Here is an 18,404-nt window from a genome sequence, read left to right as displayed (position 1 = left end):
CGATGACAGCCAACCGTTTTTTTCTGTCTGTTTGTTTGGGTTTGCGGTCGCCGCATTTCGGGAATTTAATTCAGGACGAGCAGCGAAATTCTGTTGGATTTAAGGATTTTACTAAATATTAATTGACCTCTTCCTCTCCCCAACATGGAGGAGAAGAAAATAAGCTTCGGTTTCAGTAAAATCGCCAAAAAGATTCCATTACAGTCCGGTCCGGCTGCAAGTGTTTCGCTGAAGAAAAACGACACAAAACAATTTATCGAATGTGTGGAGGAGAACTCGATCAAAACTGTGGGGTAAGTTCGCTCAAATTACATCCCCAGCGACGCTGATGTGTTAATGTTGTTATTCTTCCTACCTACAGTCCAACGGAGGAACCGGTTGGGCCACTGGTAATCCCGCTACGAGCACAGGACAAAATCACAATCCCGGACCGCTTGGCGAAAGTGCTAAGCGTCAAGCAGGAGAAGCAGGACCGCTTAAATCATAAACAAAAACCGGAAGCAACGCTTGTAAATAGTACCACAGAGGAAGTAACAGTTCCACCGAATGAAACGCTAGAGCAACAGGCTGCACGCGAAATCTTGGAAGCCGCGAACCAGACAAACAATAGTGGGGACGAACAACCAAACTTCGTGGTACCGCTTCTACCTGAAGAGCTTCCTTTAGATGGTGCACAGGAAAGCACGCTCGATGATTATGAGACGATTCCGATACAATCTTTTGGTATGGCTATGCTGCGAGGTATGGGATTAAAGGAAGATCCAAAAAAAGCAGCTGATAAAGGAGGATTACTCGACATTGGACCCGTAATGCGCCCCAAAGGACTCGGACTGGGTGCCGATCGGTCGAAGCTATCAAAAGCTCTGGATGCGCCGTTGGTACCGCCTGCCCCAGGTGAAGTGTTAGTTATGAAAATCGGTGCCCAAGTGAAGGTGCTGGCCGGTAAACATCAAGATAGATATGGAACGGTGAGTACAGCAATGGTGTTTTCTATTTATTTATCCCATCATTATTGATTTATTGGGGCGAAATGGACAAATTCGGCCGTATCTTCGACAAGCTCACGCATCATTCGATGATAATTCTGTAGCCGTACGTCGTTTCGATGCCCTTCGGGATTTAGTCTAATATCCTCGGGAAGCTGAGCTAGATTTGGTAATGCATACGTGCCCATTGCCAGTGCTAAACGACCGAATCGTTTCACTTGATTATCTAATTCATGCCTGGCTAAGATCCGTTCGGGATCAACTCCCAAACGACGTAACGTATTGGAGAAGGAATTGTAAAAAGTTGCGACGAGCGACTCGAATTTATCTCGTCGTAGTTCTCGCTCTCCGCAAAGATATATGAAAAGCACATAATCAAGAACCGGTGAGCTATAGCGAGCCATTTGCCAGTCCAGTAAGCAAATGTCCTTGACATGGCCCTCAGTATCGTACCCAAACATAACGTTGTTCGTCCAGCAATCTCCGTGATTTAGAGCGGCATACGGTTCCGCGTGTTTCCCTTGGATATGAGCACCGGCACGACGCCACATATCCGTAGCCAGATTGAGCATCTCTGCATGATGATCCGGAGGCAGCTCACTGGGTTCAAACGCCGATGCTGCCAACATGCAGTGGCGTGGTGTTAGAGGTGCCATCTGCTCCGTGTTGAGTACGATCGATAGTAGATCGTTAAGTCGTTGTATCTCCGCAAACAGCTCAGGGCGTTGCTGTTTAAGTGCAAATGAACAAGCATTCAGCTTGCCAAGCGCCACCATAAGCACACGCACATGATCGTAATCCACACGATCGTACTGATTAAGCATCGTAAGTGCTGGGCGGTCTGGATCGATTAAATCTTCTAAAATCAGCACCGCCTCCACGCGCTCGGTGTCGCAGTACGAGTGGTAGCATTTGGGATAGTTACCAAAGTGCAGATCATCTCCAACGCTTAGACCACACTCCTGTTGAAGCTCCTCGAACGCTGGCAGAACGCGTTGATAGATGAAATGCTCTCGTTCGAATAGCGCCATCGCATTGAACTGTTCACGCTGCTGGCGATCTTCCGGGGGAAACTTGCAGATGATCGATAACGATGGTCGTGCCGTGGGATTCGTTTCGATGAGCCGCGCTCGCACGATCAGCCCGATGTAACCATCGCCCGTCTTCGATCCAGGCTCATAGGTGATGTTCGGATTGTTTCCGAAACCTTGCTGCTTGGCAACGATCAACACTCGCTGACGAACGTATTCCGGAACCGTGCTAGTGGACGACATGTTGAACACTGTTTATCTTATGGACAAGCTATCCGTGCCAATCCGTGTGCACAGCAGGGTCTTATCTCTTGACACAGAGTTGATGACGGCATCTTCCAAGTCAACCAACCACCGCAAACGTCAACATCATTCCAGTTAAACATCAAAGTAATCAGCTGATTATGGGATCTAAAGACTTCAAATAACCACTTTAACACAGCAATATGTGCCACGTTTTATGATACACGTTAAAGTAGAAGAACGATATTTCGCTTACAATCCTAAACCAAAAAATGAGGTATAGACATATAACGATGTTATAAATGAAGTACTGTTGTTGTGTCTGGGAATTCGCAAGAAACCGGTTCGTTACCATAACGATATTCATGGCCGTATTTTGATTGATGGTTCGGTTGAAGCTAAAGTGGCTTAATTGAAAGCAAGGCACACACTTCGTCATCTCGTTCCGTCTCTAGTGAGTATATTGTTTTAATATTTAACTAAAAATGTTGCTTTGTGTATACCCTAGCGCCTCTTAAATGTATCCAAAACGTATCGCATCACGGATAGCACCAGTCATTCGAAGCCGATATCTGGCGGCCGCTTTCTCCGTCGTTCCGTATACCATGTCAACTTCTCCCGAGCCCTCGGTCATTTCTTTCATCATATCCTCCATGGCGGAATCAGTATCGGGTAGCTCATCGTTCGGTGTGCAGATGATGGGCAGTACCAGCAGCGACATCATCAAGCCATACCTGCCGAAGCGTTTCAGCTGGTCACGCAGTGCACTTCTCGGGAACTGACGCTCCACGTCACCGCCCAACCGATGCAAATGTTCACCGAGACTATTGTAGTAGATGCTGAGTAAACGTTGGTAACCATGGGAACGCAGCTCTTCATCGGTGCAGTTAAAGATGAAGTAAACGAGATCGAGCACCGGGGAAGCATACCGGGAAAGCTGCCAATCGATCAGCTTAATATGGATTGGTGTTTTGCCCTGTTTTCGGGAGAAGCAGTCATATCAATGAATTTACCTTAATGTTGTTCTTCTCCTCCGGGTATACTTACATCTTCGGCGTATCTGAACATCATGTTGTTGGACCAACAATCACCATGTCCAATGACGGCGTAAGGTTCGGCGGCCTTACCATCGACGCACGTCACAAGCTCCTCCCAGCAACAATCCATATATGCTTCCATTTTTTCCCTTCGGAACGTGTCGTGTGGCTCAAGTGTGTCCACGGCTCGGCGGCACATGCTGGCCATCATCTTTGAGAATGATTTTGCTTCTGCTCCCGTTACCATTGTCATAGTATCGACCATTTTATTACAAACTGCGAACCGCTCCGGTTGTTGCTCTTTCATCGCAAAAGAGAGTGCATGAAGGCGTCCCAGCGTGGTCACCAGTAGTTTGGCATGTTCGAAGTTGACCGGATTTGCCTTATCCCACATCCGGTAGGCTGAGTCGCGCAGATCCTCCATAATGATCACCGATTCCATTGCTTCCATCGTTGTTTTGGCGTAGTAACAGCGGGGCACATTGTCGAACTGTGGCTGATCGGGTTCCAGGTGCTTTTCACGCTGGAACTCCATTAACAGTGGCACAATCTTCACATACGCCTCTCCCTCGCGCTCAAACATGGCTATACCTTGCTGTTTTCGCGTTTCATTCTCTGGCAGCAGCTTACACAGCACCAGCAGTTCCCGGTCAGCCTCGCGGATGAAAACTTTAATCAGTTGTCCTACGAATCCGTCACCCATATTCGAGCCGGACTCCGTAACGAATCGATACCGCCCATTGGTGAAACCCTGCTCACGAGCCACTTCTTCCAGACCAACACGGATGTATTCCGGGAACGCTGTTTCCACTTTTTCTGGCATTTTCTCAGATGTCGAATTTTACGTACAATCGAATCGATGAACTGGTCTACACTGAATAATGCCGTGCGGTCATTCCGGGGGCAGTTTTAAAGACAATCTAGGCACGCGCTCCTGTCGTAGCACTACTGATTCGCTCCGGTTCGGATAAGGAACCCACGTCGTCATTCCTTCATCGTCGATAAGATATGGATCGCCAGGCCTTACTTCAAATACTGCAGTCCATTTTGTGGAGTGGGAGCGTTTGATTTTATGGTTCGGTTTGATTCTGGCACATGCCACCAATTCGGCGATATCGCGTGCCAGCGATATTTCGGATCCCAGTTCCAAAGATATGACGCCACGCGCCTGGCTGCTTCTTAAAACAATGAGCACCCGCCGAAATGCGATTGTGCAAATCATTGATACTACTCATTCCTCGCGCTCGTTCCCACAGCTTGTACTTGCAGGCTACATTAGAGCCACTAAGGCTAGATAGGTAAAGACAGTTGCACACATTATTTAGAGCGAGCATGAGTTTCCAATTTTTGCAACCGATAAACAGGTTCATGAATTCACATTTTTTGCGACTAAGACACCTACGGATGATTGTCATTCTCTCCATATCAATTAGGTATATGGAGAGTAATGTATTCGATTTCCTTATACGTCTGAACTCGATAACTTGGCTTGTTGTTGTTGATATTGATGCTTCGCTACTCAACAGTGAAGTACTGAAAGCATCTCATATGATGTGCCGCGATTGACAATCAGTTGTTTACCTGGATGCAACACTTAAAGATAAACGGAGTAGAACCATTAAAGCGGGTTCATTGGCATGCGGAACAATGTCTGGAAAGAATATTAAAACATTTGCAGGGGTTCCTTCTATTTATATTTTGGTCAGATATCTTCCATTCATAATCTATCCATGCATACTATATTCAATTCAAGGGATTTGGAATATTGAATTCTATATCTAATTCGGAATACAAACCAATCCGACTTAATACCGAAAAAAGATTGATTTGTACTGATCGTATGGCGGTTACACACCGATCGTTGGACAGATCACAGGTATCCATAGCGAATGCAGTCCTTCACGACGCCACTCATTCTCTTCCTGTACGCATCCTGGTTCGATTCCGTGGCTTTGAAGAAGCTCTCCTCCAACTGGTGCGTTTGTTTCATACGCTGCGCCATCGCCTCGATGTCCGGTAGTTCCTCATTTTTGGTGCACATCATCGGTACCAGAAACATGGCCATTAGAATAGCGTAGCGCCCGAACGTTTGGAACTGCTCATCGAGTGCACTGCGCGGAAACACCTCCCCGGCATCGTGTCCCAGTTTGGCTAGCGTGTTAGACAGAGACTGATAATAGATGTCACACATCTCCTCATAATGCTTTCGGCGAAATGGCGCATCCATACAGCAGAACGAAAAGTACACGAGATCCTGCACCGGTGTCACGTAACGCATAACCTGCCAATCGAACAGGATGATCTCCTCGGGTTTACCATCCTATATTCGACAAGATATAGACGAAAAGTTGTATTAGTTCCGTGGATGTAGTATTCTGACCCATGTCCCTGACGAACCTTGTATCGGAACATCATGTTATTGGTCCAACAATCACCATGTCCGACCACAGTATAGGGCTCCGCTAGCGCACCATTGCCACACCGCTGAAACTCGTCAAATATCTCCAGTTTCAGTTGTTCCATCTTGGCGCGCTCCATTGTGTCCTGCTCGTCCAGGGCATCGATCACCATTTGCAACTGCGATAGGATCATGTTCCGGAATGGACCATCCGCTTCGACGATCGGATCGAACGGATTCGGCAGCTTAAACTGCTCGAACTCCTGCGGTCGATCCCGCTTCATGGCCAACGATACCGCATGGAATCGACCGATGTGCGTCATGAAGAGCCGCGCGTGATCGTAATCAATCGGATTGTGCTTGTTCCACATGGTAAAGTCCCGGAGTCGTAGATCCTCCATGATGATGACCGATTGCGCCTGTTCCTCATCGCAATGGGCATAGTAGCAGCGGGGTGTGTTAAAGAAACCACCATCCTGCGCACTCGCGATACCCTTTTCACGCTGGAACTTGTAGATCGCGGGCAGAAACCGTTCGTACACTAGGGCCTCCCGAGCGAAAGCAGTCATCGCGTGGAACTGCTCACGGCGAGCATCGTCCAGTGGGGGGATCTTGCACAGGTACGCCTCCTTCCGTTCGCCTTCGCTGATAATGGCCTTGAACATTTGCCCCACGAACCCATCGCCCTTGCTGGAGCCGAAATCGAACGCGATCGTGAATTTTCCATCCGTAAATCCTTCCTCGGGGGCTAGCTTCTCCAGTGCGGCGTACAAATACTTCGGTAGCTCCGGCACAGCATCTTCTTGCTTCTTGGTGCCCTGCTGATGTTGGCCACTGTGGCCATTAGTAGCTACCGTATCCGCCATTTCGCGTGCCACTACTTCACGAACCCCTAGTCGCGTTCAAGTGATCGTACGAAGGTCCGGCACCACCAACCTGTTGCACAAGACTACACTCTTCGTGTGGGGAGACTGGGTGGCAATCAGCGAATCATGTCTCTCGAGAGCACGAGCGAACGCGACGATGCGAGTGCGAGTGGAGAGAAGGTATCACTTCTCATCTAGCACAACAATTCAATGTTCTACCAGTCTGTCTCTGTCCTCTATGCCACCGTGTAACGGAAAGAAGTCGTCCCCGTGGAGGCCGCCGATGTATTTGCGATGATAGATTGGCGCACGATCGTTGGGTTCCATTTGTGGGGGGGACCCCCACACAGCACACGTGCCGCTGAACTTGACATACACTACACGCGAAGTGTATGCAGAGTGTGCTTCTCTGCAGCATCATCTGGTTTGCGCATTCGTCGTAGTCCGAAAGGGAAACCGCGATTGGCCATTGTGATTGCTATTCAACCTAGTCATCGTGAGATCGCGCTCAACCACCGTTGACGACTGAAATTGTCCAAAATTGACACATTAAAGGGGATGAGGGGGAGACGGTTCTGGTCTATCAATTTGCTCAGCATCAACATTTGTCTTGTGGCCCGTTCGTCCTCGGAGCGCACACACTGTCTGTTCGTCGTGAATTGGAATTTCTAACGACGAAGCGGTTATCAAAATTTAACTCCCCTCTCCCCCGCTACACACGCTCCTCCCCGTCCGCCGGCATCTATATACATTCGTCAACAGCTAAACGACTCGCGACGGGGCGTGCGCCTAGCAGAGCACCATCCCCCTGTATATGATACTCCGATAAGATACGAAACGCAGAAGGCCCCAATAATCATGGGGGACCCTGACCATTCGCGTCCACGTCTTTTACGAAGAACAATACCATAAATGGGAGAGAAGTGCGCCGTTGTCCGATTAGATTTTGCGCCAAGCTCTCCTTCCCTCCTGTTTTAGGTGGTGACCACGCGACACGACGCGATGCCGCTAGATGAGTTAGCGAAATTGACCAACCGTGCAGCAAACAACATGTATATTTGCTGTCTCATTGTCCCACGGACGCTGTTTGGCTCGGTGTTGATGGTGATTTTGTCGAAACTAATACCGCCATACCGGAAGCCTACAGCACGGATTTTTGCGAGAAGTCGGATTATTCGATGGGAGCCGGGGTAGGTTATGTAAATGTTTGTTCGATCACTTACATCCTCTCTGGAACAGGTTATAATGCGCGACGCATCCTCTTCGTAGATGGTAATACGCCGTGTGTTACTCAAGGGTGATACGTCTGATAGTGCGCACAACAGGTACGCAGGCACAGTCCAGATAATCCAGCGGAAGTTCGGAGTGCGAGTGAGTCAACGCGTGGTGTAACGAACCCCAGCTGCAACTGGAGCGTGCCGTGTCGGATGCCTTAAAAGGAATTAGGGCAATTCGATTGGACATCGGAACGGTTGGTCAATGAATCGGCGCGCATCGGCGCTTTTTCGTCCTCGGAAAGCCACGTTACTGTTTGATAAGCGGAAGCCCCCTATCATCAACAGTGACGGCCCCTCCGGCTCCGTGTCGCCGACCATGAGTGATCGGGCTAGTGATTAGATAAATTCGCACTCCCGCGCACATTGGCGAAGGTGTGCGCTGATTGTTGACGGTGGTTCTTACCCCGTGTCCCGATTCCCGTTTGTCAATATAATTCTCAGACGCGTGCTCTGATCGAGTCAGTTGGAGTGATTGAAAGCTAAGAGAAGGAACATCACTCGAGTGTGTTGTACCACCAGTATTTCGCGTCTGTGCATAGTGTGTATGTGTGATCGTATCGAAAAGAGCAGCAGCAGCATAAGCAAAAACAATGGTACAAGAAACGCATACTGGAGAAGAGACGACAGTGGCCGCCTCTGTGGTTTCTGAGGTGTTGCAGGAATCCGTGTCTGCAGTTGAGGAATCAGAGGCGCATAAGAATGGTGACGTAATAGCCGAAGAGAGAAGTGCGGAACCGACGCCCGAAAGCAAATCCGTTCCGCCGCAAGCCAGCCCTGCCGAATCCTCCAAGGTTCTACCACAATATCTCTATGACGCTATGGAGCAGGTAGCTCGAGAGCAAGGGTTCACCGAGGGCAAATACACGCTCACCTTTGATATTGGCTCGAATAAGGGCGATGGTTTTGTGGGCGAAATGTTTAAGGCGCATCTCGTCGAAGGAGACCGCCGGGAGGTGTACCTGTGCAAGATCCCACCCATAAATGAGGCCCGCCGGAAACAGTTCCCATCGTTGATGATCTTTGCCCGCGAAACGCTAGCCTACAGCAAGCTGTTGCCACTTATGTTCGCGTATCAACGGGAGAAGGGAGTTAGCGAAGCGGACGGGTTCTTTAATGCACCCAAGTGCTACCACAGTTACTGTAACGAGGCGGCCGAAGAATCGATCATCATCATGGAAGACTTACGCCTTCAGAGCTACCGAATGTGGGATAAAATGAAGACGGTCAACTACGAGCATGCCCGGTTGGTGATGGAACAGCTTGGGCGACTGCATGCGGTGTCTTTTGCATTGAAGCGCGACAGACCGCAGGAGTTCGAGCAGTTCAAGGTGGCGGATCCGATGCACGAGATGATGCCCGAGGGTAGTCCGTTCGAGATGATGATGAAAAAGGTGATTGGAGACGCAATCGAGACGCTCGATCCGTCTGAGACGAAGGAGCGAAGCAAAATGCAACATCTGCATGATAACTTCCGTCAGGAGATGCTACGGTGCTCCAATAGCGATCTAGCAGAACCTTACACAGTGCTCGGTCATGGTGACTGTTGGGTTAACAACATGATGTACCGCTATAAGGTAAGCAGTAAGAATCCACCAAAGAAGCAGCCCTGAACTGAATGTCTTACTCCCTTACTTCTATAGAACGGAGTTCCCGAGAGGATCGTACTTCTGGATTGGCAGATAGCGCGCTATGTAACTCCGGTGTTGGATCTGGCCTACTTTATCTTCTGCGGTACAGATGAAGAGTTCCGGCGACGCCATTATGACGAGATGATGGGCATCTACTACAACTCACTGGCGGCGCTACTCGAGAAGCTGGGCCACAATCCGCAGGAGGTGTTCCCGCGCACCGCCCTAATGCGCCAGCTGCGTACCTTTGGTCGGTTCGGAGTGTTGATGGCCGTCTTTTTGGTGCCCATGCTATGCACTCGGAATGAGGATCTGTTGGATATGGATGAGGCAGCCGAAAAGTATCGCGACGGACAGGAGATGGATCTGGGCATGCTAGTAAGAAATGCAAACCAGTCTGCGTACGCTGTGCGTATGCGCGGAGTGATTAAGGACATTGTCAGATATGGGTATCTGTAGGCGAGATCCTGACTTTTGGTTCAGTTGTTTCAGAAGTGAGAATTACGCGTATCGCACGTATCGTACGTAAAGGGTTTCGTCACCTCACTGCGTTCACGGCAGACTCCGTTGTCTTATCTACGTAATGCGAGGCTATTCGACTCGCAGAAGACTTGTGACGCGGTCAGATAAGATCGGAGCACCCTATTGGGGACACGGAATTTGGTTAGCGTGATGAAGCTCTTGTTACTCGCTTACAGGATGGAACTGCGCAATAGCTCAGTGTCTCGGTACGATTTAAATGTAAATACAGAACTATTTGTAATTGTGTTGCAAAGATTTGGTTGGGGTGTTGTGGGGTCTCGCTTTGCTGCTGAAAATGATCTAGTGAATTTCTGTCTAATCTTCAACGGCCAAAAAGGAGTGTGAAGAAACTCATTTGGTCTCGATTTTCATAACTAACAGCCAACTGTTCATCTTTTTTTTTAAACTATGTCTTAGTTTGCCCTTCAAGCGTAAATAAACTTCTCTTGCCATATATCTCTGCACTTCAGCAACTGTTGTTGACGCACTAAACTTGTTTCCATGGCCACTGTGTTTTTGATGGCAGAATGCTTAGTGCCAATACACTCAACAAAGCAACACTCAACACCCAACATTCAGCAGTTTCCTAAGTAGATCTATACGATAGCATACCTTTTGGCGTTATGTCGTTCCTCTTGCTCTGCTGGCCTTAGCAAGAATCTATGAGTGGATCAGGTTGTTTCAATATTATCGTAAACCTGCTTGTCACTGGACGAGGTATATTTAGGATAGGCCCCTCGTTTCATTCGATCAACCAGCTGGTTTTATCTTATCATAAATCAGACTTCAAATTAGCTAGCGTTACGGCTAGCTGATTAAACGAGGTCGGCGCCTTCTGGAATCGAGTTTACAAGAAACTACCATGAAGGAAGGTACACTAAACATTCCCGACTATGTGCGAGATGCACTGTTAAACGTGGCTCAAAAGTTAGGTTTCACCGTCGGTCAACACACGGTGGATTACGATTTTCGCGTCAACGGGGGCAACCGATCCGTCGTGTCCGTATTCTATCGTGTAACGTTTCGCGAGGAACCACGAGAAGCAACGGTGCTATGCAAAGTGCCACCTCCCGGTGCTGATAATACGCTGCTAGCGCTCTTCGAGCGAGAAGCGTTCGTGTATGGCAAGCTGCTACCGGCGTTTGAGCAATTCCAGCGCACCAGCCAACAGGGTGATGGTGCCAGTGATACGGAAGGAGAACCTAAACCGAAGGAGGAAACGCTTGGCGAGGACACGGTGTCTTTCGCTCCACGTTGCTATCACGCCCACTGCGATGTGAAAAAAGCCGAAGGTATCATCATCATGGAGGATGTGCTACGAAGAGGGTTTTCCAACCGGCAAAAATTTGAACCGATGGACTATGACCATGCACGGCTTGCGATGTTGCAGCTGGGCCGCTTCCACGCGCTCTCGCTAGCGCTCAAGCAACAACAGCCGGAACTGTTCGAACAGTATCGCTATATGACTGACGTCACACGGGAACGTGTGCTCGGATGTGAAGGGTTCGCTGAAACGATGCACCTAGCATTCGACAGTGCAATGGCCACGCTCAATCCCGGTGATGCGACGAAACGGGAAAAGCTCGTTCGTCTACGTGACGGTTTTGTCGAGGAACTACAGACGATCAACGATACGACACAGTCAGATGCATTCTGTGTCGTGTGCCACGGTGATTTCTCGGCAGACAATATGATGTTTTCATATAATGTAAGTGCTCCTTCGATGGCGATGCGGATGGACAATAAATTGTTGATTTATTTCCAAAAGGGAGGATTTCCATCGCGACTCGTAATGCTCGACTGGCAGCTGGCCAAGTACGGATCACCGGCGCTCGACTTCGTGCAAGCCGTTTTCCTATCGACCGATGATTCATTGCGCAGAAACCACTACGATAATATGTTGCAAACGTACCATCACTCGCTGCTGAGTCACTTGGAACGGCTGGGGGATGTGCGCGCCACGGAGTGGTTCCCGCTTACCGTGCTTATGCGACTGATCAAAGTGCAGGCACGGCAAGCGCTGGTACTGGGGATGCTACACATTCCACTTGCCATCGCCAGCAAAGAAGCATCCGAAAATGAATCCCCAGAAACGGAGGAACAGCGTGAGGACTCGTGCTCGGTTAACATCAGCGATACGGATGATGCCAAGTATCAAACACGTATGGCAGGATTGCTAAAGGATGTATTTCGTTTGGGATATTTATGATGCGGAAAATAGCGCGGGATGATAAACTATAATTAATCAATTCCATTAATAAAACTTCGAGCCGAGATTTAAGTTAAGAGAAATATGTTTTAATCATCAAACGGATATCGCAAAGGAACCAAATGTACTTCGTGGGTACTGATTGTGTGACTATTAACTATACTTGTAGATTGAGAGCATCGATGAGGAGACAAGCCGCGTGATGGTAAAGTTTACGCTTGGAGGGACAAAGGAATGGGTCAACGAGTACATGGTAATGCTAGTGTCGAAGGAAGAGTACAATAAGTATTCAAAAGTGTTGAGTAAGTATTCATCCATCCCTTCCCTTTTTGCTAAAAAGAATGTTTCCTAAAATTGTCGAAACTTTTTCTCCTCATTTTTAAAGATGCAGCAAAGTACGAGGAAATGAAGAACCGCGAGAAATCGGATAACAGAAGTTTAGATTCGTCGAGTAGAACTATCACTGAAAGGGATCGCCAACGACCGAGACGATCACGTTCTCCACCACGAGAGAGTGAAAACAGTGCTCGCAGGAGAAACAGAAGATCTTCGCAAAGGGAGAGCTCAAGCGAAGGAAGCTTTTCCGGCAGTGAGAATGATGGGAGAAACCATCACAAAAGGAAGCATAAAAAGGATTCCTCTTCGACTGCCTCGTACGTTCGTACTTCGTCGGGCACTAAGAAGAAATCGCACAAGTACAAGCAACGTCGCAATGAGCAGCGTCGCCATGGGTCGGACTCGGAATCGGACGACAGGCATCATAAGAAGAAGACCAAGAAAAGCAAAAAACCTCGCAGCCGATCACGCAGTCGCCGCTAGAGAAAGACGACGCCATGAGTCAAGAAGTGAACTGTTCGTTCTTCATGTGTCTTCAAGTCCTTTCAAATCTAATAGATATATTCAAAATATTATTATTTTGCAACCGAATCACATCCCAACATGTCTCCATCTGTCTCCGCAATTGATATTGCAAAATGAAACCACGTATGGTTTGATTGAACATTAGCAGTCGATGAATGCAGTTGCTATTCAATAGATGCTGCTGAAAGGATTCACTTACTAACTATAACTATGACGCTTATTCGAGAAGAAGAACGAAAGAACTAGAGAATGATCAAAGTTCGATGATCGTCGCGATCACACTAAAGCTAACGATATCGTCTTACAGAAAGAATCTCAGGTAAATGTCGCTTATAATGCAGATTCGTGTTGAGTTTTCCCATTGGTACGGCCGGCCATAGACGATGGCAGTCTTTGCTGCACCGTGCTAGTTTTAGTCGCACTGTTGCCGCTACCGTGCACGTACCGGCTCACGAACCCTGCCAGCAGTTCCGGAGGGATGCTCTTCGGATCGTTGCGACCGTAGATGAGCATGGTAGAGAGCAACGAGACGAATATGGTGACACCCGCACCGAGGAATGTGTACCACATGTAGGACACTCGGAACAATGGAAAGATATCACTAAAATCAAACCAATCGGATGAGATGGATGAAATTCGTCTAATACTTGTCGATAAAGATAACTACTTACTCGGTCGTGTACATGCTGGTGCTGGTTACGTTGAGCAATGAGTGATCGAAATCGTAGGAACAACCTTCGACCGACATCGGTTTGTGAGGAAACACGATCGTACCAGTAGCGACCCAGTACTGGGCCTTCAGGCTTAACCAGGACATGAATATCACTCCAATAATGCCTCCAACAAGTGCACACTGGAACAGCAGTAAGTACGTACGCGTTACGAATCGTGTCTATTTCGGCAACAAAATTGGGAAATCACACTTACCCCGGAACCGACCCATGGGATGAGAATTCCTATTGTAAACGTACCCAACAGTGGACCATTGGTGATCGCTTCTAGGCTCATGGTGAGCTGCAGTACGGTTCCCATTTTTTCCACCACAAACACGAGCGCAGCACAGAGGGCTCCAACTCCTACGACCACCGATCGCATGATCCAGTTGATAGCCCGCGGGGAGAGTGGCTTCTTGACGAAAGGTTTCACGAAATCCTCTAATATTACCGCCGACATAGAGTTGAGACAAGTGGAGAGGGAACTAAGGGCAGCACTAAATACTCCGGCCACGAACAATCCCGAAAGACCGGGCATGTCTCGCAGTATGTCCATTACGAATAGAGGCAAAAGTTGATCCTTGGCACGTGCAAGCTAGTGGTTCAGATCGAGTCAGAGATATTTAATTGAAAATGCAAGGAGGAAAGCGTAGCCGTTATCGGTGGTGATCGCGTTTACCTTCGTGGTGAGTGGATCACAGTCTTGATAGGTGGCGTAGATGAGTAGCCCACAGTAACTGCAAAGAGACATCAATAGGCAAACACCGAACACGAAGATCCACAGCGCACGTCGGCCAGCTGCCACTGATGGCAGAGATAGGTAACGTTGAATCATGTTTTGACTGACCGCATTCGTCTGCAGCCAGTACACGAAGCCACCGATCAGCTGCGACCAGAAGGTGTGCCGAGTTGTTGGATTAAAGTCGAAACTAAATGGAAAAGAAATAGTTATCATTATTTGGAAGTTGTTTGTGCTTGTTTCAGCTTGCGGTCATACTTGGGACGCTCCAAACGCCCGGTATCCCATGCGCGGTTGAAAACGACGCTGGATCCACCGAGATCGATGGTTCCTTTGACGGCGACCAGCACCAGTGCACCAAACATTGAGAAGGTCTGCACAACATCGGTCCACACTACGGCCTTTAGTCCACCCTACGGAACATTCCAAACGAAATTATTTATTGCACTTGTTTTATGAGTTATAGGAACATCTTTTGTAGAAAGTGGACAAACAAAGACAGGACTCACCACACAAGTGTAAAACACACACACGATACAGACGATGGGAGTAATGACGTGAATGTTGACGCCCGTTACTGTAAATTAAGAACACAGGATAGCAAGAACTACAGCAAAGACGATGAAGGCCACAGGACAACACTTAAGAAATGGACTTGAGCAACGGAAAACAAGAACTAAACACCATCTATGTCTACTGTGCTTAGTAGCGGCACTATGGTTCGTTATAGTTTTGATTTTCGTCTTCGCATGTTCTTCCTGAAGTATTCTTACCTTGGTTGAAGGCCAGTGCTGGAACGTAGATTACGATCGGTAGGTAACCAATCTAACGAGAAAATGAAAAGAAACTTCAGCGATGGTACTCGAAGAAAAGTCATAAGATATTTGATGGCATCCTTGCAATCACTTACATTCATTATGGTGAACATGATCGAGCCAAACATGCGTAATCGACGATCGAAACGAGTTTCCAGATACTGAAACCATGTGATGCAAATTAATATTGATAGGTGTAGCGTAGGGGCTATTCGTTGAGGAAGACATTATATGCGAAAAACTTCCATCCGTTATGATGAAATTAAATGGAAGGGGAGCGGAACTAAGAGAAGCAATTAACAAAAAGTGGCGACAAATTTAGTGTCATGTACATTCCAAGAATGAATTAGAGGGGGTCGTTGTCAAAAATGTTGAAGAAACTAGAGCAATTTCAACAGTGTATCAAATCATCTTATTGCTAACACATCCATAATGGCCACATAATGACTGGCTCTACCCTTCGGTGTCAATTGCATCATCATAAACCACCGGTGACAACGAATTCATCTTAATTCATACCTACCGACGGGGATCAGCATAAAATCCCATAAACGGTTTCGCCGTTCCAGCAATCTCGACCGAATGGACCAAAAATCCCCCTCGCGCGGTCACCGCGGTGACGTGCGCGATGATGAAACAATCAATCTAATTGAGCCTCGACAGTGCTGGGGCCGCTGTTGATCCTCATTGTCGCCAGTAACCGGCAACAACGAGCACCGGTTTGTCGTCATATGGCGGTATGCAATTTAATTTGCCGCGATTTACGGCGACGGTACAAACATAGTCCGCCATGTGCGCCATCGTTTGTAGCGATGCGAACCATTGCACATTGACACGCGACCGTCGATCGCGCGGAAGCGTGGCACTCGGATCAATTCGTTCGATTCCGAACATGTGCGCCCCCGTTGTATGGCGCCATTGCTGTCTGTGATGCACACTTTCACTATTTCCGGCATGGCACACGAACGATCGACGCCAAATCGTGGTCATCGACATGTGCAGGGGAGTTCCACCCGTTTCGAGGGTGATGGATTGCCTCTTTCAATTGTGCCACCGTCCCTAAAAGCAGCTGCTGTGTGCAAGGGTTGCAAAGCCCTGTGTCCCTATGCGTAATCCACTTTGCGTACTCGATCTGCTCCCCCTGCAGAAACGCGACTACCGACTCCGATTACCTTTGTCTACAACCACTAACCACCCTAACGTATGAATCTAAATTTGATTCAATTAGATAATCATCGTCACTCGTCACAACAGTTACCCGTAATGTCGGCTGCCCTCTTTCCCTGGGCCATGTTTGTACCACGAGTTCCCGTTGGTCTGCTTTTAGGATTGTGTACTGGGTAAGTTTGCAACGTACTCACCTCGTACGTCGATGTGATGTTAAGTTTGTGAAACACGGGCAGATAGATGTAGCCCATCACGATACCCATTAGTGTCACGCCAAGCGCCACATATACGTACTGTATCCCGAAGGAGTACACTTCCGTCGGAAGCCCAAGCAGCGTGATGCCGGAGATGAAACTAGAAACGAGTTGAAAGGAGAAAAACGAAAACATGTCGATACTGAAGCACGTCAGGCTTCGGTGGCGGCTTACCTTGCGATCAGCGAAAGCGCGATCGGGAACACCAGCATCGTTCGGCCACCCATCAGGTATTCGGCCTCGGTGTTGGGTTTGCGCTGCACGAAACCAAAGTAGACACCGATCAGGATGCACAGAAGTAGCATCGACACAAATACCAGGTAATCTGGCCACGCGAACCGTCTCATGTGCTCCACCATATTTTCCATTTCCGTCGCCATTGTCGTAGTCGAACCGTGCTACCGGAAGTCGTATTGAATCGTACCCAACACCGATTTAACTCGTAGGCTTTCGTATGCACTAACAATCACACAAACACACGCACGCCTGAGGGCTTCACAATTCACTAAACGCAGAAGGCTATGAGCTGAAGGGCAAAGGTCCTAGCCCACCATTAGGAAAATGATCCCGCCGTGATCAGGTCTCGCGGTACGTAACGAGCAATCCTCGCCAACAGCAGCTAGCCAACTGCAGTTGCGCTGATCGTTGAGTGGTCGGTCCACTTGTTGGACATCCCGAATTCATCGCAAACATCCCCTTGTGGTTTGAATTGGGAACTCTTGCTGAGAGATTACCACGACGACAACGACGACGACGCCATCGTGATAGTGGATAACGGGGAGGATTAGTGTGTAGATCACGCTGGTGTTGGTACTGCAAGCGGTTCCGTAGATCATTTAGCACGTGATCTTACCATCTTCGTATCCCGAACAGACGATGTGGCGTCCTATCCGCGATAAAATGGAGTAACTGGCGGTTATGATGGGACGATTCAAATTCATAGCGATCTTTCCCGTTCCGGCACGTGCACACGAAGCAGAGGTTGATGGCCGACGGACATGTGATCCTTTTTCATTGAAACCATCAGGAAAATTGTAGATTGTTGCTATCGGCACCTTCGTAGCACTCGCGCCAGGCGACACTCGCTCAGGTCATTCGTACTCGCACCCAACAACAACGAAACTGCAGAGGGGTGCTGGCGGAATTATCTTCAATTGCGTTACCGTTTGCTCTCGCTGCCCCTGCATTGGTTCCACAATCTCTGCCGATATGTGCTCGTTTGTCGCTACAGACACAAGGTCAGAAGATGGATTCAACTGGGTACACTGTCGGATACAATGTTGTTCAGATTCTGGCCACGAACACGGTATATATCAACAGGTGTCGCACCACCACCACCGATACCAGGTTAATCAACAGCTTACATAGATCAACGGAAGCTGCCATGCCCATGTTCAGCTCTCCGAACCGAAGTTAATGAATGAATTTAAAATTATCCGCAACCTGGTGACGGTATGGCTGTGTCAGCAACACGCGATTGGTGGTAGGCCACGAACCATTACACCTGGTTAAAGAAAAGTGTAGCAAACTCGGCGCATCTTGTGAGCAGCGCGTAGACGACGGGGCAGCTGATGGCACGATCCCAAAAGTCGAGGAAATAAATCACACCTTCGCCTACCGACAAGTAATAACCGAGAGCATGTGAGCGGTCGGATTAG

General features: G+C 48.4%; 6 protein-coding genes across 6 annotated transcripts; 3 read left to right on the top strand and 3 right to left on the bottom strand.

Annotated features, from left to right (window-relative positions):
- Positions 1-45: 45 nt before the first annotated feature.
- Positions 46-13,117, top strand: LOC125952151 (G-patch domain and KOW motifs-containing protein). Its single transcript, XM_049681456.1, has 4 exons — positions 46-293; positions 362-968; positions 12,367-12,499; positions 12,583-13,117. The coding sequence occupies exons 1-4, from the start codon at positions 145-147 to the stop codon at positions 13,014-13,016; spliced, it is 1,323 nt and encodes a 440-aa protein (XP_049537413.1). The 5' UTR covers positions 46-144; the 3' UTR covers positions 13,017-13,117.
- Positions 927-2,279, bottom strand: LOC125952156 (uncharacterized). Its single transcript, XM_049681460.1, has one exon. The coding sequence runs from the start codon at positions 2,258-2,260 to the stop codon at positions 1,010-1,012; it is 1,251 nt and encodes a 416-aa protein (XP_049537417.1). The 5' UTR covers positions 2,261-2,279; the 3' UTR covers positions 927-1,009.
- LOC125952152 (uncharacterized) lies at positions 4,978-6,627 on the bottom strand. Its single transcript, XM_049681457.1, has 2 exons — positions 5,695-6,627; positions 4,978-5,617 (listed from the first exon to the last, which is right to left on the bottom strand). The coding sequence occupies exons 1-2, from the start codon at positions 6,559-6,561 to the stop codon at positions 5,168-5,170; spliced, it is 1,317 nt and encodes a 438-aa protein (XP_049537414.1). The 5' UTR covers positions 6,562-6,627; the 3' UTR covers positions 4,978-5,167.
- LOC125952148 (uncharacterized) lies at positions 6,474-10,534 on the top strand. The gene is made up of 2 exons (XM_049681453.1): positions 6,474-9,412; positions 9,479-10,534. Exons 1-2 carry the CDS (start codon positions 8,429-8,431, stop codon positions 9,923-9,925), a joined length of 1,431 nt encoding a protein of 476 aa, XP_049537410.1. The 5' UTR covers positions 6,474-8,428; the 3' UTR covers positions 9,926-10,534.
- LOC125952150 (uncharacterized) lies at positions 10,698-12,368 on the top strand. Its single transcript, XM_049681455.1, has 2 exons — positions 10,698-11,696; positions 11,757-12,368. The coding sequence occupies exons 1-2, from the start codon at positions 10,851-10,853 to the stop codon at positions 12,195-12,197; spliced, it is 1,287 nt and encodes a 428-aa protein (XP_049537412.1). The 5' UTR covers positions 10,698-10,850; the 3' UTR covers positions 12,198-12,368.
- A 271-nt stretch (positions 13,118-13,388) lies between the features above and the next one.
- On the bottom strand, positions 13,389-17,378 carry LOC125952141 (sodium-coupled monocarboxylate transporter 1). The gene is made up of 10 exons (XM_049681441.1): positions 16,921-17,378; positions 16,687-16,846; positions 15,421-15,486; positions 15,284-15,335; positions 15,020-15,087; positions 14,769-14,923; positions 14,451-14,700; positions 13,986-14,366; positions 13,730-13,911; positions 13,389-13,659 (listed from the first exon to the last, which is right to left on the bottom strand). Exons 1-10 carry the CDS (start codon positions 17,124-17,126, stop codon positions 13,389-13,391), a joined length of 1,791 nt encoding a protein of 596 aa, XP_049537398.1. The 5' UTR covers positions 17,127-17,378.
- Positions 17,379-18,404: the final 1,026 nt, after the last annotated feature.

Source organism: Anopheles darlingi, chromosome 2 (genome assembly GCF_943734745.1).
Source record: "Anopheles darlingi chromosome 2, idAnoDarlMG_H_01, whole genome shotgun sequence".
In the NCBI taxonomy this organism is placed as follows: domain Eukaryota; kingdom Metazoa; phylum Arthropoda; class Insecta; order Diptera; family Culicidae; genus Anopheles; species Anopheles darlingi.
Note: the sequence above shows the minus strand (reverse complement) of the source record. Positions and strands in the feature narration are given on the sequence as shown.